Consider the following 25,450-nt stretch of genomic DNA (forward strand, 5'->3'; position numbering starts at 1 on the left):
AGTGTCTGAAAAGTCAGGCACCAATGAGAGTAAAACTACATATACATAATTTTGTATTTTTTTTTACAATAACATGCACTCTACACATTCTCCCTTAACCTCTACTGATTTTCTCAGCTTGGGGGAGTGGCTGTGGTGGCTTGCTGGTTAATTGTTTAGGTTACCTATCAGAAGGTCGGACGGTCAAGCCCCAGCACTGCCAAGCTGCCACTGTATGGCCCTTGAGCAAGGCACTTAACCCTCTCTGCTCCAGGGGCGCTGTATCATGGCTGACACTCTGAGCTTTGACCCCAGCTTCCTGACATGCTGGGGTATGCGTAGAAAAGAATTTCACTGTGCTGTAATGTATATGTGATAAAGACTCAATCGTTACATCATGTGTATTTTGCTCAACATAATCCCATTGATTCCTGAATTTTTGGACACACTGTTGAAATCATGGGACATATGGCATAGAAATAATGTTTTTTTTTATCCATCTGGTCCTGCATATTCTGGAATATCCATGTATTCAAAGAATATATTATTTTTACGTTTAAAGGCAGTAAAATACCCAGGAAGGTTTGGTCTGAGGAAATCCAAACCACTGCAATGATTACTGACAATACACAGATTATGCATGTGAATTTGACACTCAAATTGTCTTAAAGCGTGTAATCATTGCATGTGTGACATTTTGCATAATAAGAGAATTTCAGCTCACATCCTCACCACCCACTTCTGAAATGCTATTATTGCTTTCATTCCCAGCACAGGAATGTACTGAATCTGTGCTTGCAAGCTCATCTATACTTGGAAACACTTTCTTTACAAGAAGGCGTGGTGTTATGTTCCAATGTTTGGACAGCTTTTAAGCACAAATGTAGTTAGTGTTACTGTAGGGCAAGGTTTTTCCCCCCTCACAAACAGCCTTCCTATGCTGTTGAAAATACAGGAACCATGAGCCTTTTCATTCAGAACCAAAGAAACCAAAGTATAGCCTTCAAGCTTTGTATTCATATTTTACTACACACATAAATCCAACAAAAGAGACACATCACAGTAGTTTTTTTTTAACCAAGACTGTAAAAGAAAAAAAACAAAAAAAATTAATTGTAGCTGTTCAAAATAAAAAGAACAGGAAATAAAAAAGACTGGAAATGAGAAGGAAAAACAAATGAAGAAAAGAGAGAGAAAAAAAGCAGAGCCTCTTGTGTGTTAGAACTGGAAGTTTTCATCAGCCATGTCAATAGCCCAGGCAAACTTCGCCCTGTGAGTCTTGTTGTAGATCTTCTCCACAGGAACGTTGTGCTTCTTACACCTATGGACAGAAACATTTCTCTATTAAAAACAGCTGAAATAACCACACATGCAATGGTCAGCCATTCTGAGGGTCTGGTCAAGCCAAAGCTAAAATTCACTAATCATCATCTATACCTAGAACAGATTAGGTCTGGATCTCAGCTCTTATTTCAGCTATATGTCTTTTACTTACATTTATGGTATTTGGCAGACGCCCTTGTCCAGAGCGACTTACATTTGTCTCATTTATAAAATGGAGTATTTGAGGGTTAAGGGCCTTGGTCAAGGGCCCAGAAGTGGCAACTTGGCATTTGAATTTGGGATTTGAATTCACGACCTTCCGATCAGTAATCCAACATCTTAACCACTGAGCTACCACTGACCTACCACTTTTACTAAGTGATGGTGAGGGAGTCTGTGTAATAAAATACTGCAAAGCTGCATATTGTTTTCATTGTTCACAATGGCTGCAAACAATCAGCAACAAAGAATTGCAGACAATGAGAATTAAAAAAACAAAAACAAAATTACAGCTTCAAAACATGAACTTGAAAGGGACAGCCTGTCTCCACTGTTCCCTTATAATTTGCAGCAGATGTGGCATGGTCACCAGAGTGCTATCCGAAACTCTGAGTGCCCCTTCAGGTTTTTGCTGGTGAGCCAAGCGAATCATTTGCACAATCCATCATCAAATCATTAATCAATGATTCTTTAAATTATAAACACAATTTCATTATCACTTTTATGTTTTGTCAGTAATATTATTGGCTTGTTATTGGTCACGTTTCTCATAATCTACCATGTTCATCACCGAGTCACCTCTGCCCCTATATACAGTTGTGTGAAAAAAATAAATACATCCCATGGATTTTTTATACACTATCATATGACAAAATTTACATTTGTTAATAATCTTACAATTTAAATTAACAAAAAAAGTGTCACATGGAAAAAGTAAGTACACCCATACATTTATCAAACCTTCAAATCCATAAAATTAGAATCAGGTGCCAGTGATTAGAACCTGCTTATGGAGTGCTGGTCCTCCCCCACCTCATATCTAGTGTCTGGTGATCAATTTGCTATTGAGGTATGTAGTGGCCTTCAGGAAAAAAAGGTTGTGGATGCCTATGAGTCGAGCAAGGGATTTAAAAAGCTCACCAAATTATTTGAAATACATCTTTCCTCTGTACAGAAAATAATTTACAAATGGGGCAGATTTCAAATGACTGACAATTTGTTCAGGACTGGCTGTCCTAGCAAATTCAACCCAAGTGCAGACCATCTGATGCAAGAAGTAATCCCCAAGAAGCCCAAAAGTTCATCATAGGATCTGCTAGTAAGTTTAGCAACTGTTGGTGTCAGAGTGCATGTTCTACAACCAGAAAGAGATTGAACAATTTTGACCTGCATGGAAGGCGTGCCAGGAAAAAGGTCTTTACAAAACTACAGTTTGCCGATGAGCACATAGGCAAAGACCAGGCCTTTTGTTATAATGTGCTCTGGACAGACGAATCAAAGAGAGTTGTTCGGCCACAGAAACAGCAGCCATGTTTGGCACAGACCAAAGACAGTTTTTCAGAAGAAGCACCTCATACTAACTGTGAAGCACGGTGGTGGAAATGTTATGGTTTGGGGTTGCTTCACTGCCTCAGGGACTGGACAGCTTGCATTCATTGCTTCAACTATGAATTCTGCATCATATCAAAGAGTGCTTGAAGATAATATCAGGCCATCTGTCCAAAATTTGAAGTTGAACCAAAAGTGCACCTTTCAACAGGATAACGATCAAAAGCACACTAGCAAATCCACCAAGAAATGGCTGAAAAAGAAGAAATGGAGGGTTATGGAATGGCCTAGTCAAAGCCCGGATTTGAATCCCATTGAAATGTTGTGGGGGGGTTTGAAATGGGCAGTACATGCATGAAAACCCTCAAACATCTTGCAACTGAAAGAATATTGCATGGAAGAGCAGTCAAAAATTCCAGCAAGGCGATATCAGAGGCTGGTGGACAATTAAGCAAAATGCCTACAAGAAGTTATTTCAGCTAAAGGGGGCAATACTAGCTTCTGAGACCACAGAAGTATATCACATCTCTTCATATGTCTGTTTTTGCAACAATTATTGGCACCTTTTTAGTCAATACTTTGTGCTACCTCATAGTGCCAATATAACAGCTCAGAGTTTTCTTAGATAATGCCTGATGAGATTGGAGAATACATGGCAAGGGGTCCAGGGGACTGGGATGGCCATGGCAGGACCTTGAGTTTGTGGTCAGCAAACCATTTTTGTGTTGATTTTGATGTATGTTTTGGATCACTGTCCTGCTGGAAGATCCAACCACAGCCCATTTTTAAGCTTTTAAGACTTTTTTTTAAGACTGGCAGAGGCAGTCAGGTTTTCATTTAATATCTGTTGATATTTGATAGCGCCCATGATGCCATGTATCCTAACAAAATGTCCAGGTCCTCTGGCAGAAAAACAGCCCAAAACATTAGAGAGTCACCACCATATTTAACTGTGGGCGTGAGGTACTTTTCCATTTGGCTACCTCTCTGTGTGTACCAAAACCACCTCTGGTGTTTGTTGCCAAAAAGCTCAATTTTGGTTTCATCTGACCATAGAACCCGATCCCATTTCAAGTTCCAGAAGTGTCTGGCAAACTGAAGATGCTTGAGTTTGTTTTTGGATGAGAGTAGAGGCTTTTTTCTTGAAACCCTTCCAAACAACTTGTGGTGATGTAGGTGACTTCGGATTGTAGACCTGGAGATTTTCTGACCCCAAGACACAACTAACTTCTGCAATTCTCCAGCTGTGATCCTGGGAGATTTTGTGGCCACTCGAACCATCCTCTTCATAGTGTGTTGAGACAATATAGACACACGTCCAATTCCAGGGTGATTCATAACATTTCCAGTTGACTGGAACTTCTTAATTATTGCCCTGATGTGGAAATTGGCATTTTCAATGCTTGTGCTATTTTCTCATAACCACTTCCCATTTTGTGATGCTCAACAACCTTTTGCCACACATCACAACTTGGTCTAACCCCTTGTTATGGATGACTAAGAGAATTTGGCCTGTGTTACCTCCTATTTATACCCCTGTGAAACAGGAAGTCATGGTTGAACAATTTCCTGTTCCTAGTCACCCAGGTGTACTTAAAAAAAAAAAAAAAAAAAAAAAGTCAATTGGAATATACCTCATTTCTTACATGAAATCATAGGGGTGCCAACAATTGTTTCACACCCATATTTAACAAGATTTTTTTTTTTTTTGGATAAACCTGTGTTGTGTTTGCTCTCATGGATATCGAAAAATTGCACAGTATTTTTTTGAACAAAAGATCAAAAGGTTAAACAAAGACAATATTTTCAGTCTTCTTTGCTCATTTTTCCAAGGGTGCCAATATTAGTGGAGGGCACTGTATGTCAAAAGAGGGGTGTACTTATTTTTTTTCCTCACAACTGTATACATACACTCACAAGGTGTCAGCAAAAGTCTCCATATGTAGGAGAAATTAACACTTTTTAGCAAAACGTCTTCCAAAATTGTTCATACTGATATATATATATATATATATATATATATATATATATATATATATATATATATATATATATATATATATATATATATACACATATATATTTATTTATTTATTTCAGATAGCCTTTAAGAATGCTTTTGAAAGAAGAACATATTGAAATCATTCTCATGGCTGGATCAGAAAGCAATGGACTTTAACAGAGAAAATGGCAAGCACATTACACACACACACACACACACACACACGCCACTGTTACCAAACTTACTAACAAATTCAAAAAGTCTGGAAGTGTTGCAGACCAACTGAGAAGTGGACGTCTAGAAATATCCACTGATCTTCCAGCCAATCAGAATCGAGTATTCAGACAGACCATGGAATAAACACATATTATATATTTTAGTTTCATATATATTAATTGAGGAGTAGAAAAAGACCTGGGGATGTTTTCCTGTTATTTTCAAAAGTCCAATTTTAGTGAGCCTGTGCCCACTCAGACTCTTGTTCTTGGCTGAGAGGAGTGGAACCCAGTGGGGTCTTATGCCTTTGTAGCCTATTCATGTCAAGGTTCAGTGTGTTGTAACAGCATTTGAAAGTGTTAGGGTGTGTCTCAATCAGCTATATAGTTCAGTAGTCATGGCGCTGATCAGGGATCGGCCATTTTAAAGGTAATCGATGCTCCCTATGTTCCCTTAATGGAAATGACATCATATGTTCTGAAGCCTCTCAGCTAGAAGAAGAAAAAGAAAAAAAAAAAAGCCAGATAAACTCTCAGCCAACTTCGTCTACAAATGTAAGCAGCTTGTTATAGTTGATGTAACTCTCAAGTGATGCCTTACGTTAGCGATTTTGAACTTTATTTGATTTATATGGTTTGTTTGAGTCTAAAAAGGTAAGTGTTCAATGATTAAAAAAGAAAAAAAAGAGAAAAAAAATCCACTAGCTTGCCAATGATCCTGCTTGAAATACCATCACGGAAACACGTGATTAAGCTAACAAATCTATGACATAAATGTCAAAGATATCGGTCCTGCCTTTTGTTCATAAATGCCAGTGGTGACGTTTTACAACGCGAGTATGTAGGTCTTTACCAGAACTTGGAACTCTTGTACACAATATACAGATTTAGGAACTAGGGAGCGGATCGAGACGCACCTTCAGCTCAGCCAAATAGCGCTCCCTGTCCTTTAGTGTTAACCCATAATAATAAGTAAACAACATTTTACATGCGCATACATCTCTTTTTGTTTACAAACACCAAAGAGGTTTATATTTTAAAAGGCTAAATTCATTTTACTGCAGCTTTCATTAAGCCAACCAGTAGCATAAAACCCCATGCTGTAGAGTGGAAGTGTGAAATGTTTAACATTTTACCAGGCCACAGTGATGCGGGGGTCGAGGTAGTTGAGCTTGGAAGTGCCCAGAGCGATGACCTTGTTCTCCTCTCGGTCCGTTTCCTGCAGCTTCAGCTTCTTTAACTGTTCCGACAGCCTCTTCAAAGCCTTTTCCTTCTTCTCCACCAGCCTACCAGAGAGCAACGGAACGAGACGGAGGCTTGTTTTCAGAGAAATAACTTGCTTCAGGTACAATATGCAGATGAGCAGTGATGCACTGCCGTGTGTTCATGCTGCAGTGTGTTAGTGCTGGAGTTACATTTACTTACATTTCCAGCGCTTACTCAGTTTAAGATTATTTTACACACAGTCATTTTTTTCCTTTCGTTCTTTCTGATGCATTATTAACATTATGGTTACACTGGCATGTATAAACAAACAACAAGCTCGTCTTCTAGTCTGTGGAATGATACAAATTTACAAATGAAAGAAATAAAATCTCACATAAATACAGTCATTTTAAAAAGCTATGCTATCCTGTGCACAAATATATCACTCCATTCTTTCAGCAATCTCAGCCCATCCAAGTATGACTAGTTTGTCTTTACCAAAAATATGGCCAAAGGCTCAATTTCAAACAAAACATTCAACGGGCAAACCTTGAAATAACTCCAAAGCAAACACAACAGCCAGTAAATACACAATGCTGGTAGTTTTAGTGCTGATCGTACTTCTTTGACTTCTCTGATGGTTGCTCCTTGTGATCTTTCTTTGCTTGCTTCAGCTCCTTTTTGGCTTTCTCCACTTCCTCTGTTTTCTTCTTGATCTATAGAAACACAAAAACACCCACCTAAGCATCTTCACATGGATAAAGAAAGAGCAGAACACACAATACAACGGCAGCCTATTACTGATATGTTATTGATAAGCTAGGGCTTGTTTACATAAAATAAGCTCTGAAGTCTGTCGGACAGCTATCCTCACTTAGTGTACCATGTGCGTGGGAAAACCTGTCGGCTGTCACTGTGGATGAATTCTGGCAAAGAGTCAAAAACACACACGGGGTTTGACCAACATTTTTTGCTACCTATAACACACTGATAACAATGCTTTAAGAATCCATATGTAAATTTCACCAAAACAATATGGAAATATTTTATTTATTTTATAAATCTCGTCTAGGCTACGTGCCTTTGACGATCAGGTTGGGTGAGGAGCCAATTTAATAAACACAGTGGCCAGTTTATCTAAAGTTGTCTAAAACATTGATGTAAAGTGTCATTTAGCTATGTGCTGTAGTGAAACAGACATCAGTCTTATCAGTCCAGCTTGTAGTCAGATACCAGCTGCCAAAATGTGATGTGGTGATCTTTAACACCACCCCCCCCCACACACACACAATTTTAACTTTTGTAATTAATAAAACTTTCTGATTACCAAATGCTATAGAACTATAAAGCTTTTCATTTAATTCTTTTCCCAAGTCCTAATGGTTCCAGATGCATGATTTGTGTAATCTGTTCAAGATATTCATTGCTGAACAGTTATGCGTACCATGTCATAGAAAAACCAGAAAGAAAAATTCAACTAATTGCTGCTGTTTGTCCCATCAAAAGAAACACTGGACTATTTTGTGCAAATGTTTAATTATAAGTAAAAATAAATAAATAAACAAACAAACAAACAAAACACAGCACAAACAGAAACAAATTGCTCAATTTCTCTGATTAATAATATGGATGCCAAGATTCTCAAGGTTGCTTAGTGTTGCTGTATATCCTTGTGTGTTTCCAAAAAAGAAACAATAGGATAATTATTTCCAAATAAACAATTAGCAAAAAAAAAATTAAATCACTGTGTAGATTTTTCATCTTATCTGTGGTGAAATTTAAGAAATCTTTTTTTCATCGAGTCTTATTGTCAATTATTTCCCTGCAGTTAATACAAGTAAGAACGTTAATTCAGGTACTTCTTCCACACTGCAGTTTACAAGGCGACACTGCTGAACATCAAAACAACGCACTTGCTATCAGTATGTCTTGCAAATCGGTAATAAACAAAATAAAAATGTTGGTGGGTTTGGACTGGTTTCAGTTTTTGAACGAGCAGTGAGAACCATGCCAAAGAAAAAATAAACCGATATTGCAAGTGACAAATACACACAAAACCCCCAAACTGGCTGGCGAGTCCATGTTAGTGAATTAGTTAGTTTATCCTTTATCATCTCCCTTAGGAGAAATCTGTCATGGACATTCGAGAGAGCAGGCCAACATACAACAATTCACTATACAATTGCACTTCATCCACACAACATACAATATTTCACTATACCTACACTTAAGACATAACACAATATCCCACATATTACACATTTGCCCTCACCTACACACACAGATCATTTGTTATTATTCAATAATTTAATTGACAGTAGAATTAGAGAGAATTTATGCCCATTAGGATTACAGATTGGTACCTATATCTCCTGTACGAAGGCATCAGCTCATACTCCTCATGAAGAATATGGCTTGGATCACTAATAATTTTAAGGCTCTGCTTCTTTACAGACCTCTCAAAAATCTCCTGCAGAGAAGTTAGGGGCAACATGCCAATTATTTTTCCGGCTCTTCTAACCACATTTTGAAGTTGTGACATAAATTTAACGGACAGATTACCAAACTATATTGTAAAACCAAAACATATAATAGACTGAATAGCGGATCTATAGAATAATAGCATGATACTTTTATCCACCCCGTAGACCCTTAGCCTTCGCAAGAAGTGCAAGTGCTGACAAGCTCGTGTACAAACACACTCCACTTGATAGCCCCATTGAAGCTGAGAATCAAAGTCAATTCCTAAATACTTTTATGTTGTAACCTGCTCAACTTCCTCGGCATAAACCGACACTGGGCTATGATCAACCACAACCTCGGGACAAAGATCATTTCTTTAGTTGTTTTTTTTTTAACGTTTAACATTAAGTTATGTTCCTTGCACCACTGCACAAACCCTTCTCTGATTTATACGCAACAATATCTGAATCTTTTGTCAACAAACTAAGTATGGCTGTATTGTCCAAAAATGTTATAATATACTTGTTTGTATGCTGATTCCTACGATCATCTGTATACAGTACGAATAGAATGGAATAATAAACAGATGGATGGAGGAGCTGATAACTTATAACTGTTCTTATAACTTATAACAAAATCACTGCATGGACATCAGCTCCTCATTTCAGCCTGCTCTACTCTGTACTCACTAACTAAGCTCCACCCAATCAATTACTGTAAGGATGGATGTCGGGGTTATAATCGGTTCCAAATCTGTTAAATGCAATGAATAGGAAGCTGCAACCCATCAGAACACTGTCGATTACAGGCCTGAAGTACACCAGTCCACCTAACTGTAACAAACGCTGATCTCAGTTCAACATACGCAGACTACAGGTGCTTGTCACAGACCTTGGACTTAAAATACTCAAGGACCTCAGAATAATGCCGAATAATTCAGGCTTAGAAAACAAAAGTACCGGAAAAACACTTGACATAACATCTCTTAGTAGTGATGGTTGTTCATGTCAGCAATATAAATATAATAATAACAGTGATTACAGGATTAATAATTTACAGGATGTCTTAGTCTTACCTTCTCCTGAAGAGCCAACATGGACTTCTCAAATGTTTTGGGTGCCGCCCTCTGGTGGTTGCAGAGTATAGCCACAGCTCTGTTCGCTCGGTTATACGCCAGCAGTTTTTCCTCCACAGTCATATCATCTGACCACACACACACACACACACACACACACACACACACAGCCAATGGCAGTTGTGGAAAATAAAGGTCAATGTGACACTACATCAACAAAATGACTCTATTAATAATATTTATTATTAACAGAGTCAACACTATTAATAATATTTATTAATGACTTAAAGGCAGAAGGAGAATGCTAATGATGACACGGTACACAGTTCGTGCGCTACTCAATTTTCATAAATCTCATTGTGAGTATTTTTATCCATCAGAGTTGACACACAACTCTCTGCAGTATGTGCACTCCTAACCTGAGATTTTTTTTTTATCATCTCTGAATTTTTGATTATTCATTATTTCATACTTATTAATAATTAATTATAATAAATAGACAATAAACAAGAATGATATAAATATAATACCATACATAAAATACAGCTAAATAAAAGGTAAAATACTACTACTACTAGTAATAATAAAAGGTTTTCAATCTTCTGAATCGCTTTTGGACATCCTGGCTGATCAAAACCAAAGATAAGCTGGTTTTGGACGCTGAATAGCATATTTTTAGATGTGTTTTAGCCAAGATGTTGTAACTGGATGTTGTAACTGTGTATGTTGTAACTGTGTTGTATTGTGTTTGGTGAATAAAGCTTCACATGCAGAGAGATTTTTCTTTTCTTCCCGAAACTGAAAGTGGCCTTTGCAGATGGAACAGTTAAAAGTTTGGCAAAGCGCTTCAATCCACGGAGATCAACAAAATGCTTGATATTCACATAATTGTCCAACACACAGATGTGAGAGTTAGTTTTCAACTGCTGAAGGCTAGGACTATAAATTTTTTATGAAGTATTCAGCAAGTTCCAGTCTTGGCTCAGTTTCTCCAGTCCACCTCCCTGGAATTGTAGCATATGAGAGGCAAGAAACGGAGCCAGTATTTTTGCTCCTACTGCAAAGTGTGTGTGCACTGACCGATGGTGAGTTTGTCCAGCTGCTCCTGCAGTGTGGTGGAAGCATTGAAAGTTCGAAACACTTTGGCGGTCAGTCCAGGCATTGCCTCATTCAGCTTCTTATTGAGATAGATTGTCTGTAAGGAGATAAAACGACAATAATGCATTCCAAGTAATGAAGTCATTGCTGTGAATAGATCTCTAGAAACAAATATTAAATGGATGATGCAAAACGTCAAGAAAGATGCTTACAGAAATTCTGTCGAATAGGTCATCTTCTGGATCCTTGTTTTCCATGAAAAGTTTCAAGTTTTTGAAAACCTGAAAACAAAATATTATACCTCGGTATCTGATGGTGGATTTACAGGCAAGTTAGGGGTGGGCAATACGGCAAAAATTATTACATTATATTTTCATATCTGCTAACAGGTGGCAGCAAAACATTTTCATCACATTTATTAACAGGTGGCAGCATGAAATTGGTACTACATAATACAGATATAAACAATTACGGTTTATTTAAGGCCTATTAAAATTCTTTAAAGAGGAAAAAACAACACCACAAAAATACATTAAAACATCCAATCATCGACTCAGGTCTGTTATTTGTAAAGCATAAACTTGTTAATTCACACATTTACAGTGGAACACTACACACTACAAAGTGTGTAAGCCCTGTAAGCCATTTGCAAAGACAAAGGATGAAGCAGTGCTCACTTGTTTTTCCACAGGCACTTTGTTGTAGTACCGGATGGAGTCCTTGCCCAGGAAGTCAAACTCCACTACGTAGTCCTGACCATCCTGGTGCTTGTGGAGAGTAATGTGCTCTACACGCAGAGAACAGCAGCCCACCGTGTCTGCGGTATCATCATCTTTCTCATTACCAGCCCTCAGAGCTAGCTACACACACAGAATATTCAAGACAATATATGATAATTTGTACGAATGTACAATAGTGTGCATGTGTTTATTATTTTCAACACTACATTACACCTGTAACAGCATTTTTTTGACTGACTCTTTTTTATCATCACGCTCAGCAATGATGAAACCTACCTTGTCGATGAAGTATAAAGCGACTCCTCGTTGTCTTTGTTTCATCTCTCTAGCAGTCCAGGCCTTTCGGTACTCACGTCTGATAGCATCCACTCTCAGTTTCAGCTTACGTGCAGTTTCATACTTCTGCCAGTCCTTCTCACCCTGCACAGGACAGAGAAACACAATACAGGACTAAAAGTTGAACATTAAACATTCAAATCATTACAATTATACCTTTCTTTTGCATTCTTCTGAAGGATAGTCCACAAACATATAAACCAATATTAATACTCGTCCTCTGACTACACGTCACTACACAAACATTTTCTAGCATGCAGGTTTGACAGACATATAAAGTGCTGACTGTCTGTAACGAGTAAACAAACTAACAGAGAATGCTTTTTGTGCAACCAAAGGCGTCTTCACACTTGGTTGGAATCCGTAACTCCAAACCCAGGATCAATAACGCAGCTTTGTTTTCACACAGACAAATTCCTTCAAAACCACAATGTGCAACTGCTCTCGTCAGTTGAATTTTATATGTATAGCGCTTTTAACAACAGACCCTGTCACAAAGCAGTGTTACTGAAATCCAGATGTAGATTTCGCTCCCTATGAACAAAACAGTGCAGCGGTGGCAAGGAAACAACCCCAGAGGAAGAAACTTTGAAAGGAATGAGGCTCGAAAGGGAATCAATCCATCCTCTTCTGGGTGACACCGGATAATGAGATTATAAAATATTGCAGTGGACAGTTGTAGAATAGTTTTAGTAAAGTCAGCCATACAAAGTGCATTGTAAAGGTGTTATAGCAGTTATTACAAAAGGTATTAGAGGTACAAAAAGTTACAACTGTAAATTTAATTTCTGCAAAAATGTTTTGCATATTAGGATATAATAGATTACTGCTCTGAGTTTTCTTTATTATTAACTATATTATTTATTGATCAACAGTTCTAATGTAGTCACTTGGGTTTGAATGCATCCTTCACTCCACATATCGAGACGGCACTCCGTCTCTGCCCTAGACCACAACATGCCTTTCCCACCAAGTATCGTGACAAATTCAACCAACCCTTTTATTCGACACCCAGTCCAGGGAGGTGATTGCTTTTTTCATATGGTACAGTCAACACTTGAGTTCACTTGCAGCAAAAACCCACACGACTACTTCAGAAACAAGATTTCCGGACCACATCTGAGTCTAAAAATAGCTTTCATATTCAGCCAAACATACTGAATTCTTGGTGCAAACGCCTTCGCGGTCCAGAAAAATAGCGCAAGCGTGAAACCACTTGGAAAATAAACACACAGGAAACCATTAGGTAAAGATGAGTGGAGGACAATGAGTAGCTCCTTTAGGCTATGTAGAAGCCTTTACCTTGAGTTTGGAGCTGGGATTGAGCATGATGTACTTAATGTGTCCATGGATGTTCTCCACCCATGATGCCAGCCACGTGACTGTGTTTTCATGCTGCACTCTCTTCCACTGATGGCCTGCAGGTGGCTCTGGGACCTTCGCATCTCTGACCAAGACAAAGATCATCAAGTAAAAAATCCCTCAGTGAAATGTATTTGACAGGATCAACACAGGTGTTTGCTCACGTCTCAGCTATTCACACACTTAAATGACTTGAAGCACCACAATGGGCCATTATTTCATGTTGGTTATATGATTAACCATATGAAGATATGATTAACCATATAGAAGAACTACAAACTGACTGGCACTGTATAACTGTGGCGCAATGTAATATTACCTAAAATTATACATGAAAATAATTAAGTAGCAATCAACCACTTAGCTAATGTCCATCCATTTGAGCTTTTACTTACTGACTGCAGTTAATAATTACATCCTCAGGCTGGACGCGTTTCTTCAGCTTGCCCATTTTGGGGTGTTCCCCTCGACCTCTAAACAGCCCTGGAGGCTCCAGACGAAAATTGCCTATTTTCTCCTTATGTCCATCCAGCAGACAGAATCCATACTCCTCGGTTAGTTTATTAGCTTCCTCCTTTAAAACCTAAGTGACAGGATTACGAAGTTATAAATAACATTTATTCAGATACATGCATAACAGTGCTCTAACAAAATTAACCACCCAATGCACCAGAACTAAAATAACTCAAACACACCTGTTTTTCTTCTTTGGTCATGTTCTTCTTTACTTCTGACTTTTCCACAAAGTATTTATGGATTTTGCTGAAGTCACACTTGGACAGCTTCTTGATTAATTTCCTCTCATCTTCTGTCATTACCTAGAGACAGAGCAGGACATACAAACCTAATGAAGAACAAGCTGTTCCTGACGGCAAAACCAGACAAAGTGAGGCATCGTGGACAGCAGATAAATTGCTGGCATTCACAAGAGCTTACCTCCCTCCAGTCAGTGAAGAAATTATTTTGAAAATTCTCCTTGGTGGTGTACTCATGATCCAGCATCTTGGCATAGAAAGTTGCTACTTCTTCAGCAGCCAGGCTAAGTTGCACAGGTTTTCCTATAATAATAATAATAATAATAATAATAATAATAATAATAATGAAGAATGCAGTCATGCAGCTTTGGACGAAAGTCTGGTATACAGTATGTAGTAGAAAACACTCACCATCATACAAAAATGGCACATTGCTTGGTAAAGGTTCATATTCTGGTGGGAAGAGAGGCCCTTTATGCTCAAGACTTTTCCACTTCTGACCATCGGCGTGCTTCCCTTCCTCCCACCTACAGAACAGTCATGATTAAAATAACTCAAAAACATTCTAAAAGTTATTTTTAAGTTGCTGAGAAAAGGTCAAAAAAATTATAGCAAGCAAATAGCAGTGACAAAACCTGTCTGTGCAGTTCCGAGGTGCAAGAAAAAGAAAGTATGTATAAATTACACAGCGTTACCAGTTGATCAGGTACAGGCATCATATCTTACAGCCACTGGAAATTTTATCACAAACTTACCCTATATCTATATATGCACCGTGTGGGTATACAATTACTGACCGTTATTCCACTATAGGAGCATTAGTGACTAGATATTTTTTATTTGTGTGTTGGAATATTGCCAGCACAGTAGAGACACTAGTATAGTGCGGTACTGCAGCGCACCTTCGGTAAGGGTAAGACTTAAATAATTTTTTTAAAAAATATTTATAGTTTACACCTTTTGGAGTTATTCTCGGCTCAAATGAGTGATCAGAAAACAGGAGGAGAGAGAAAGAGAAAGAAATGCATTGCAAGAAGCTCAAAATGAGGAAGAGAAGAGAAACAGAACATCTTGGACAAAGGTCCTTCATTGTCTTTGCAATATATACAGATACATACTGACATGTAGAAACCTACAGACACGTATATGATCACAAAGTATTTTCATGTAGTCATTTTAATACTGTGTACACTCGGTCAATTCTAGACCTACCTACCCTATTGGGAAACACTTTAAATGTACGTTAAATTTCAATTACAGACAGGTAGGTGTATTAATCATCCTGTAGCCTTCATAATTGGAAGGTTTTTGATTTTAAAACTACTGTTAAGCTGGTGAACTGTTCTCAGCCCTGCAATGAGGTGGTGGAGGTGTTTCAAACTGCCCGGTCTGGTTCTTAGCTATACTGAGAATAGTCACATCTCTTCGGTGTACAGTGGGCCAGACCTGGTAGAAAAGGCCTGACAAAATGGCCAGTGAGAATAGGTACAAGGTAAGTGCACTTAAACTGGCAGCTCAGTGCATGATGTTAAGGCAGCCCTTTAGTGGCATGAAAGGAGTAACAAAGATTTGCACTAATGTTTCCATTAACAATAGCACAAATAAAAGATGAACAAAAAGCACACTGTTGTTTGAGAACCAGTGACACACCATCATATAATAATATATATATATATATATATATATATATATATATATATATATATATATATATATATATATATATATATATATATATATATATTCCCCCCTCCTAGCAATACAATAATGTTAGAGCAGGAATAATGTGGAGCTAACAGAAACAAACAAACAAACAAAAACCCCAACAATAAACAAACAAACAAAAAATCATCCCACTTGAGAATCAGAGCACCTTGTTGAGACACTGTAACCATGGCAACAACTGATCTGTTGGTTCTATGCACCACTGTATGCATCTGGCTAACCGACCTTGGCACGCGCACCCTTGCAGCGGTACGAACATATTTTCTGACGGAGTGACACGCAAACGCAGTTCTATCAAACTTCACAGAAAAGCGAATCAGCAGAGTCAAAGCACCATAACACGTTTTCATTACAATAAGAAAAGAAGAATACAGGGCAGCAACGTGAAGCCTGAAATTAACGCGCTCATGTCACCCAAATACACGCGGGTATGAGTGACTGTGTCACATCTGCTATGGTCCTGCCGGAAACGAGTGATGGTGTTGAGTTCCGCACAAAACAACGAGGGGAAAACACATTTACCCATAAATGTAATTACACAGACCCCCTCAATACCCATTTATTTCACGAACACAGGTTAAATGAGTACAATTTTTTTTTCTATTTATTAGAGCTTTCAAGACCCGGATTTTCCACCAACGGAACACATAAAGTCCGGGATGACATAACTATAACTACAACAATCATTTTGAACATAATGCTTTGATTTACACAGATCAGCCATCACATTAAAACCACCTGTTTAATATTGTGTAGGTGCCACCAAAGCAGCTCTGACCCGTAGAGGTATGGACTCCACAAAACCTCTGAAGGTGTGCTGTGGTATCTGGCACCAAGATGTAGCAGATCCTTTAAGCCCTGTAAGTTGTGAGGTGGGTCTTCAATGGATCGGATTTGTTTGTTCAGCACATCCCACAGATGCTTGATTGGATTGAGATCTGGGGAATTTGGAGGCAAAGTCAACACCTTGAACGCTTTGTCATGTTACTCAAACCATTCCTGAACAATTTTTGCAGTGTGATGGCGCATTATACTGCTGAAAGAGGACATTCCCATTAGGGAATACCGTTGGCATGAAGGGGTGTAGTTGGTCTGTAACAATGCTTAGGTAGGTGGTACGTGTCAAAGTAACCTCCACATGAATACCAGGACCCATGGTTTGGCAGCAAAACATTTCACAGAGCATCACCCAGCTTGCCTTCTCCCCATAGTGCATCCTGGTGCCATCTCATCCCCAGATAAGCACCACACACGCACCTGGGCGCAACAGAGCATGCAAAAAACAAAACAAAAACGTGATTCATCAGACCAAGCCACCTTCTTCCATTGCTCCATGGTCCAGCTCTGATGCTCATGTGCCCAATGTATACACTTTCAGTAGTAGACAGGGGTCAGCATGGGCACTCTGAACGGACTGCAGCTACGCAGCCTCATACCCGGCAAGCTGTGTTCTGACTCCTTTCTACTTTTTCCATCAATTTTTTCTACAGTAGCTCGTCTGTGGGATTGGACCAGACAGGCTAGCCTTCCCTCCCCACGCGCATCAATGAGCCTTGGGTGCCTATGACCCAGTTGCTTTCTTGGACCACTTTTGGTATTAACCACTGCAAACCAGTCATCTAGCCATCAAAATCTGGCCCTTGACAAAGTCGCTCAGATACTATTTTTTCAAACTCCAATAAATTTTTATACACATAAGAAATAAAAATTTATTATATCCTAAAATAATTGCATCATTCTGTATTACTAAAGTAGTTAAAACTCTTACCATTTCCATTTCCCAGCTTCATCATCAGCTTTTTTTGCTTGTCCTTTTTCTTTCTGTTTTTCCTTGTCCTCGTCCTCTTCCCTCTTGGCCTTCTTATTTTTCGTTGGTTCATTATGTTCTGTGCTGCGAGAGCTCCTTTTTTTCTTCTGGCCTTGTGTTTTCTCTTTTGTAATATTGACAGAGCACTCTTTGTCCCTCTTCCTTTCAGCACTGGATTTCTCTTTTCTCACCTCTAGATCATTCTCAACAGACCGGCAAGCTTGTGTGCAGTCAGAGATGGGATCAAAGATTTGATCAACATCTTCAACATCTTCCTCTTTTAAAGCTGGCAGAGATGTGTGGCTATTATCAGTCTGCTTCACTTTTGCCTGCTCAAAACAGTATCATATGAACAGCATCAAGAACGATGAATAATGAAAGTTAACTAATGAAGGTTATATTATAATCTGATGCAATAACTTTATTCAAACTCTTTACCCAACAGCAAGTTAATAAATCATATTAATCACATACAACCTTAATCACATGTATTAAAGCACAGAAAAACTAAAATGTGCAGGGCTCTCAGAAGACAATACCAACTTTTCTCATTCTTATGGAGTTATGGCAGACTTGAAATGATTCTGTGAAATACTTCAATTTTACACTTACTTGAATTTGATCAGATGAACATTTAGTGTTTTTATTTTTCCAATCATTTTCAGATCTGCAAAGCAGGAAAGAGTTTTATTCAGACACACAATACTTACAATTTCACACCATTTAGGATTATTTAGCTATTTAATATTCCTTGTTTCTTCACTGAATGGATGGATTTCCCCTCAGTCCTTCACATGACTGCATCCAATCTGTGATGGATGAAGGCTACACGATATGGCCAAAAGTATGTGGACGCCTGACCGATCACCTCCATATGTGCTTGTTGAACATCCCATTATAGATTTAGTCCCCCTTTGGTGTTATAATAACCTCCACTCTTTTGGGTTGAGGTTAGGGTGCAGGCCACTCAAGTTCTTCCACACCAAACTTGGAAAACAATGCACTCAGGTAGCTCGCTTTGTGCACAAGAGCACTGTCATGTGTCATGCTGGAACAGGTTTGGGCCCCTTAGATCAAGTTAGGCTTGCTGTGATAGTTGGTGTTCGGCAAAACACCGAGTACATCACTTGCCCACTGCGGCACCACCATTTTACTTTTTTACAGTAATAAAAATCATTTAGTTCAGTTAGAGAACACGCTACAATTAAAAACTGAACGTGTCTGCACGATTCCGCATGTGCTGAATGAGCCAGAGTCGCAGCACAGATCACATTTAAGGAGAGTGAGGCGAGCTGACTGACAAGACGATGGCAGAAGATTTGGTTTCAAAAGTTCTATGTTTAATATAAGCGAGTTTGTTATTGTAGTGTTTTGTTGTGGTTTTCATTAAGAAGAATAATGAACCCATCATTCAAGCAATTGCTGCCACTGAATTGCAGGTAATTCGAAAGCGAAAGTGAAATGCGGAGGGCCATTCATAAGTGATTTAAAAGTAAGGGGGAAAAGAGGGGAAAGAGCGAAACGCCCCCCCATCCCCTGGTGATACCAGTATTGACACATTTCGATTAACCGTTGGGAAAATTTCCTCATTGTCAGATCCCTAGTTCAATTGAAGCGAAAGTGTAATGCTACAGCATACATTCCACACAACTGTGTGCTTCCAACTTTGTGGCAACAGCTTGGGCAATTACCATACAGTATATGGGTGTGATGGTCATGTGTTCACAATCTTTTGACCCTATGATGTATCTTCTAGATAAAAGGTATATACAAGTTCACTTACTTTCTAATTCATATAGGTAGTTTTCACACTGTCAAACCCCGGTGCATTTGCGTTCATCTTACGTCATCGCAAACACTCATGGTGAACACAACACGATTCACCATATATTTTATTTTATTATTTTGGTGCATTTTATGCACAGCAGATATTATCTGCAGCAGATATGTGCAACAACCGACCTCTTCTGTATCCCACAGTGTTCCCCTGCCACTCATGGTACACGTGTGTTGTGGAAACTAATGATGTCGTCATCGGCTAACACACATGCACAGGTTACTTTACTTCCTGAACAAGTGCGGACCCGAGTTCGAGTTGCGTTCTCATTCGTGGGAATCGTGGCTCAGTTCCAGCTGAACTGAACTCAGACCAGCTCCTACTGCACGACAGCTTTCAAATGACCAATTTTTCATGCAAACCCTGCTCTGTTTCGGACAAAACTGCCAGTGTGTAAGCCTCCTAAGTGTTCCGGTATTTGTATGCAAATAAAATTACATCAAGTGCAAAGATGTCAGTCCCTCATGTCAACTGGATTCAATGTAATCTACAAGTAACTGCATTTGTGAAACTCTTGAAATACACAATTGTAAATTCAAAGAGGAGCTAAATATCAAGCCCCCCTGCCTCTCTCATGCTGTATTTCTCAAATTTTACAGACCGTTGAGCTGATAACTACATGCACATGTGACATATTAAGGATTATTTAAAAAAGAAAAAAAAAATGGTTCAGGGAAACAAAGTTAAACTTTTTGCATCACTATATGAAACTACCATGAATAATAGTTCACATGAAATGACATCAAAATGTACATTATTGTACCTGCTTCCTGTGAGTATAGGACCCTTGTCATCTGTAGTCTTGTGTCGATGCTTGTGACTGTGGCTGCTTTTATGGCTGAGAGTTCTCGACTAAAAATGAATAATGAACTGTTATTAACAATTATTCTAAGACTATCCAAATCACAACTGTAAGAAAAAAGCAACACACCTTGCAGTTCTTAGTTTTCCCAGATAAAATCGCTCTTAAAAGATAAAAACACAAATCAATAACTAGCATAATATTTAGTCTCGCTAACGAAATGCCAGCAAAACAGTAGTGTTGCATTTGAATTTAATGAGATGTCTAAAAAAAAAGAAATAATTTAACACTGAAGTTACATTATTTTATACATTTAAAGATCCATAACAAAATGAACATCTAATCGACTGCTTTCAATTATATTTCGCTATAAGAATATACTGACAATGCCCATTCTAGCTCAATGTGCATTGTGACATAATTTATCACAATATCCATATTATACTGTCATATTACCAAGCTCCAACCATAACAATATAAATGTTTATGAAAGGTTTTACAGCCACTGACAATTCATTTCCTTCATGTTCCATTTTCACTTGTGGTCGCATTACTTCCAAGTTATTGTTCCCATCCGCTCTATAATACAAGAACAGATCATTCACATTCATGAATTCATATTCGTGTTATGCTATAAATTTTCTAGCATTAGTATTATACAACTATTGGGAATCGTTTAATCAAACAGCTAATAAATAACTTGCCTCTTTCCCAAGTCTTCATAGGACTCCTAACAGAAACAAGCATATTACTTACATAAATCACAGCTCATAGAGAATATTGCAAATGTCCAGTAGAATGGTAACAGTGCCATCACATGGTCAACATTTCACAAAAAAAAACCCAAACCCAAAAATGTAACAAAAACAAAAAGAGAGATCATACCAACTTCATGCCCTCGGCTTCAGATCCACTGTTCCCAGCATCAGACTTCAATTTTTCAGAGCTATGTGAAGCATATATAGTATATATTACGAGGTATAGCTAACAATATGGTTTCATTTATCTGGACAAAAGATATTGAAGACCTTAAAAGCACACCTTGTGATCTTAGATTCCTGCAGAGGTTTGTGTGAAGATCCTGAGTGTGAGTTCTTAAAAAAAAATTATTTTTTTTTTTTACAAAACACCCTTGTACATGTGTGTTAAAAATGTATGACCTTTCATGTCTAGCATACCTTTGCGGACGATCCGTGGGAGTTTCCATTTACTTCAGAACCTTTAAGGTTTTTCTTGGATCCTGATTTCGCCTTCTTCCTAATTCTGGCATGAAAAATGATTCATGACAAATTTGGCAGAGGAAAAGGTCATAATTATGGCTTTTCAATAACATTTTGCAACATATGCTAACCAATGGCTCAAATGCCATATCCAGTTAGGCAAAATTTAAATTATGGTATGATCACGACCCAAGTCTGCTAAAGTGTATGTGGCAAGCCAAAATGAAATTCATTGCCATCATTGTGCAGTGGTACACTATATGGCCAAATGTTTGTGGACACCTGACCATCACACCCATATCTGGTCCTTCTCCAAACTTTTTCCACAAAGTTGAAAACACACAACTGTCTAGAATTCTAGAATGAATTTCCCTTCACTGAAACTAAGGGACCCAAACATGACAGTGCTCCTGTGCACGATGCAAAATCCATGAAGACATGGTTTGCCAAGTTTGGTGTGGAAGAACTCAACAAAGCCCTGACCTCATCCCCACTGAAGACATTGGAATGAACTGGAATGTTGACTAGACATCAGTGCCTGACCTCACTAATGCTCTTATAGCTGAATGAGCACAAATCCCCACAGCCATGCTCCAAAATGTAGTGGAAAGCCTTCCTAGAAGAGAGGAGGTTATATTATAACAGCAAAGGGGGACTACATTTGAAATGGGATGTTCAAAAAGTACATATGGGTGCAAGTGGTTAGGTGCCCACATACTTTTGACAATATAGAGTATGTGGGCCAGGTGGAAGTGGTAAAAGCAGGCTGGCACCTTCTGTAGTTGAACCGACTGCACTGTACAGTTTATGCAACACAATACGGAGTACTTTCTCACATGCTGCTATGTCTTTCTTGTATGCGGTTTGGGATTTGGACATTTTGCATCATTAAATCAATGTATTGAAAGATGTACAAGCAGACATTTAGGGTAATCACCTCTCATACGAATGTGTCTTGATCCCAAACTGAACCTTAGCTGTGTGTAATTATAAATGTGTGGTGTTCATCAATGAATTCTCATAGCTATTCTTTATTCTGACTTTATTCAGAAAATTGCAGGACCTTGGTTAAAAAAAAAACTATTTAGAGAAGCAGCATGTTCATTTAACCAGTTCTTTCAATATGAAGTGCATGACATGACTTCTAAATTCTCCTATTCTAAATACACTCAGCAAACACTTTAATAGGAACACCCGCACGCTGAAACATTCATGCAAATATCTAATAAGCCAATCATGTGTCAGCAGTGCAATGTATACAATCATGTGGATACGGACAGCAGCTTCAGGTAATGTTCACAACAACCATCAGAATGGTTTGAATATTTCTCTAATTGCTGATATCCTGGGATTTTCATGTGCAACAGTCAGAATGGTGCAATAAGGAAAAAAACATCCAGTGAGCAGCAGTTCTGCAGCCTTGCTGATGAGAGAGGTCTACAGAGAATGGTCCAGACTGGTTCATGCTGACAGAACGGCTATAGTGACTCACATAATTACTCTGTACAATTGTGGTGAGCAGAAAAGGATCACAGAATGCACAACACGTTGAACCTTGAGGCGGATGGGCTACAACAGCAGAAGACAACGTCAGGTTCCACGTCTGTCAGCCAAGAACAGAAATCTGAGGCTGCAGTGGGCACAGACAAATCAAAACTGGCCAGTTGAAGACTGGAAAAATGTAACCTGGTCTGATGAATCTTGATTTCTGCTGAGACATACAGATGGTAGGGTCAGAATTTGGCACCAACAGCATGAATCCATGGACCCAACCTGCCTTGTGTCAACAGTCCAGGCTGGAGGAGATGGTGTAATGGTGTGAGGAATGTTTTCTTGGCACACTTTGGGTCTGTTAATACAAATCAATCATCGCTCAATTTACCATCTTCTAATCGCTTCTTCCAGCACCATGTCACAAAGCAAAAGTCATCTCAAACTGGTTTCATGAACATGACAATGAGTTCAGTGGCCTTCACAGTCACCAGAACTGAATCCAGTAGATCACCTTTGCCATGTGGTAGAACGTATCATGAAAGTGCACCTGAAAAATCTGCAGTAATTGCGTGATGAAATCATCTCAACATGGACCAGAACCTCAAAGTAATGTTTCCAAGATCTCGTGGAATCCATGTCATGAAGAACTGAGGCCGTTTTTCAGAGCAAAGCAAAGAGAAGCTGTACCCAGTATTAGTATAGTGTTCCTAATAAAGTGTTCAGTGGGTGTATTTTGTAAAGTTAGTTATGATGTTTGTAAAAGCAGTGTAAAGGGTTTGAATGGCCACTGGGCTACATTTGTCACTCAGACATGGCAACCTTGCCCATAAGTCACTTTGGAAAATCTGCTTCTAAACTTGATAAATGCACACAGTTTGATGGAGACTAAAACTAAAAGGTTTTCCTCTACCTGTGGTCGTCTGTCTCGGCTGGTCTCTTCTTGCTGTGTGAATGGCCTTTGCTGGCTCTCTCACCTTCTTCTTCCACCTTCATGATTCCTCACCGAGTTTGAGAAGTAGGTGACAGTGATAAGACGTTTTCAGTCCTAACTCTAAAATAAATAAATAAATAAATAAATAAATAAATAAATAAATAAAACGAGATGAACCCTTCAGACAAAAACGTAATTTTCACAAGCATGACTGAAGGAAAACTGACAAAGTTTCTAAACATCATGCACTCCTGAGAATGAAGGCTAGCCTAGCTTATATCCTCCGCGGCAGAAGTTAAGGGTTGTCTAATGCTGCACTTTAACGTTAAATTATTGTGAAATAAAAACAAGATTTCCAGGTTGTCTGTAACAAAGACCATAGTGAACCCGTTGCTGTTTTTTTGTGTGTTGTTGTTGTTGTTTTTTAAAAATAATAATAATAATTATATCTTTTTATAATGAGCAGCCGACAAAGCGTGGCCAATGTGCGAAGAAAAAAACCCTGCCACTTCAATTTGTACAGCTTGAGAAAATAACACTTACATCATGTATAATGCACTGAAATATTTCTCTTAAAACCCAATGCAAAAGCGTGAAAAGAGAACAACGGGGTAGCTAAATTGGGTGAATGAAACTCGTATTTTGGGAACGAAGTGATGATGTTAGATCACCTTATTCACACCTGAAATTTTTGAAGTGCTCCTTGTCGCTAATTGCGCATGCGCACTAGCCGACTCGATTCCTAGGGTATCCGTGTGTGTTTAACGCCTCCTGACGTTCACACGACGCAAAACTGCTAATTTATTCATTCTGACATCTCAAAGCGAGGACTTGAGACATGACGAGAACAAGAAATATTTTCAGGAAATACGTGAAATTATCAAATGTGTCCAGGGTTGTTCTGTAAAAAGAAAAACAACCTAATAATAAGCAGTTAGTAGCGACACGTTTTTAAACCACACACATTTAATTTTATATCACAGTGACAGTTTATCATAAGGGCCAACAAAACACGCCTTCTCTTTACTGACAGTTTTGTAAGCTTTTTCTGAGTTTTGTAGTTTTTCTCTGCTCGAGCGAATATTTTCCTTTTAGTCAGCCGTAGGCGGGCTCAGCTGTAGCCTCAAATATCATTGGCTAACTAGTTTTTCCGGAAGTCAGTTCTGATTGGATGCCTGCCACTGTGGCGGACAATTAGCGAAGTTACCTGTTTTTTCATAAGAGGCAGGACTTCCTCCAAGGACTCTCATCATGTGTCATTTATTTATTCATTTGTTGATAGTTTTCGATTGATACCTTTGCGACATACTACATTGTGTAATATATGTAAATAAGGGTATCGTTACCAGTTGTTTATAGACAGAAAGTATTCTACCAGTTTACATTTTTGGGATGTTAATAGTTAACGATCCAGTCAGGTGATATCATCATCATATTAATAATTATGTAGCAAGTAGTAATGTAATGTAGTAAGAGTCTTCATAATTAATTGTGAGCCCCCAGATAATAAATCTTTGGCTTAGTAACAGAGG

At 38.5% G+C, this 25,450-nt stretch overlaps 1 protein-coding gene across 6 annotated transcripts; it reads right to left on the reverse strand.

Annotated features, from left to right (window-relative positions):
* Positions 1 to 988: 988 nt before the first annotated feature.
* On the reverse strand, positions 989 to 24,768 carry top1mt (DNA topoisomerase I mitochondrial). 6 transcript variants are annotated; one of them, XM_017489245.3, is made up of 24 exons: positions 24,601 to 24,768; positions 23,898 to 24,038; positions 21,452 to 21,536; positions 21,315 to 21,367; positions 21,159 to 21,219; positions 20,978 to 21,003; positions 20,784 to 20,852; positions 20,403 to 20,436; positions 20,235 to 20,323; positions 18,247 to 18,301; positions 17,596 to 17,966; positions 14,514 to 14,629; positions 14,284 to 14,405; positions 14,043 to 14,165; positions 13,743 to 13,930; positions 13,288 to 13,432; positions 11,926 to 12,069; positions 11,587 to 11,769; positions 11,122 to 11,190; positions 10,892 to 11,006; positions 9,812 to 9,939; positions 6,895 to 6,989; positions 6,204 to 6,353; positions 989 to 1,300 (listed from the first exon to the last, which is right to left on the reverse strand). In XM_017489245.3, exons 2-24 carry the CDS (start codon positions 23,978 to 23,980, stop codon positions 1,198 to 1,200), a joined length of 2,607 nt encoding a protein of 868 aa, XP_017344734.1. In that variant the 5' UTR covers positions 23,981 to 24,038; positions 24,601 to 24,768; the 3' UTR covers positions 989 to 1,197. The 6 variants fall into 6 exon arrangements, with proteins under 6 accessions (XP_017344734.1, XP_017344650.1, XP_017344819.1 ...); XM_017489161.3 differs by having other exon boundaries at positions 24,590 to 24,768; XM_017489330.3 differs by having other exon boundaries at positions 17,596 to 17,963; positions 24,462 to 24,617.
* Positions 24,769 to 25,450: the final 682 nt, after the last annotated feature.

Source organism: Ictalurus punctatus, chromosome 1 (assembly GCF_001660625.3).
Source record: "Ictalurus punctatus breed USDA103 chromosome 1, Coco_2.0, whole genome shotgun sequence".
Classification (NCBI taxonomy): Eukaryota; Metazoa; Chordata; class Actinopteri; order Siluriformes; family Ictaluridae; genus Ictalurus; species Ictalurus punctatus.

Excerpts from the sequence above, each read along its gene's own strand:
- top1mt (XM_017489245.3), bottom strand. The coding sequence starts at position 23,980 with ATGAAGGTGGAAGAAGAAGGTGAGAGAGCCAGCAAAGGCCATTCACAC. Across the intron at positions 13,931-14,042 it reads TGACCAAAGAAGAAAAACAG|GTTTTAAAGGAGGAAGCTAA; the intron begins GTGTGTTTGAGT and ends CCTGTCACTTAG. Across the intron at positions 9,940-10,891 it reads GCTGGACAAACTCACCATCG|ATGATATGACTGTGGAGGAA; the intron begins GTCAGTGCACAC and ends GTGTGTGGTCAG.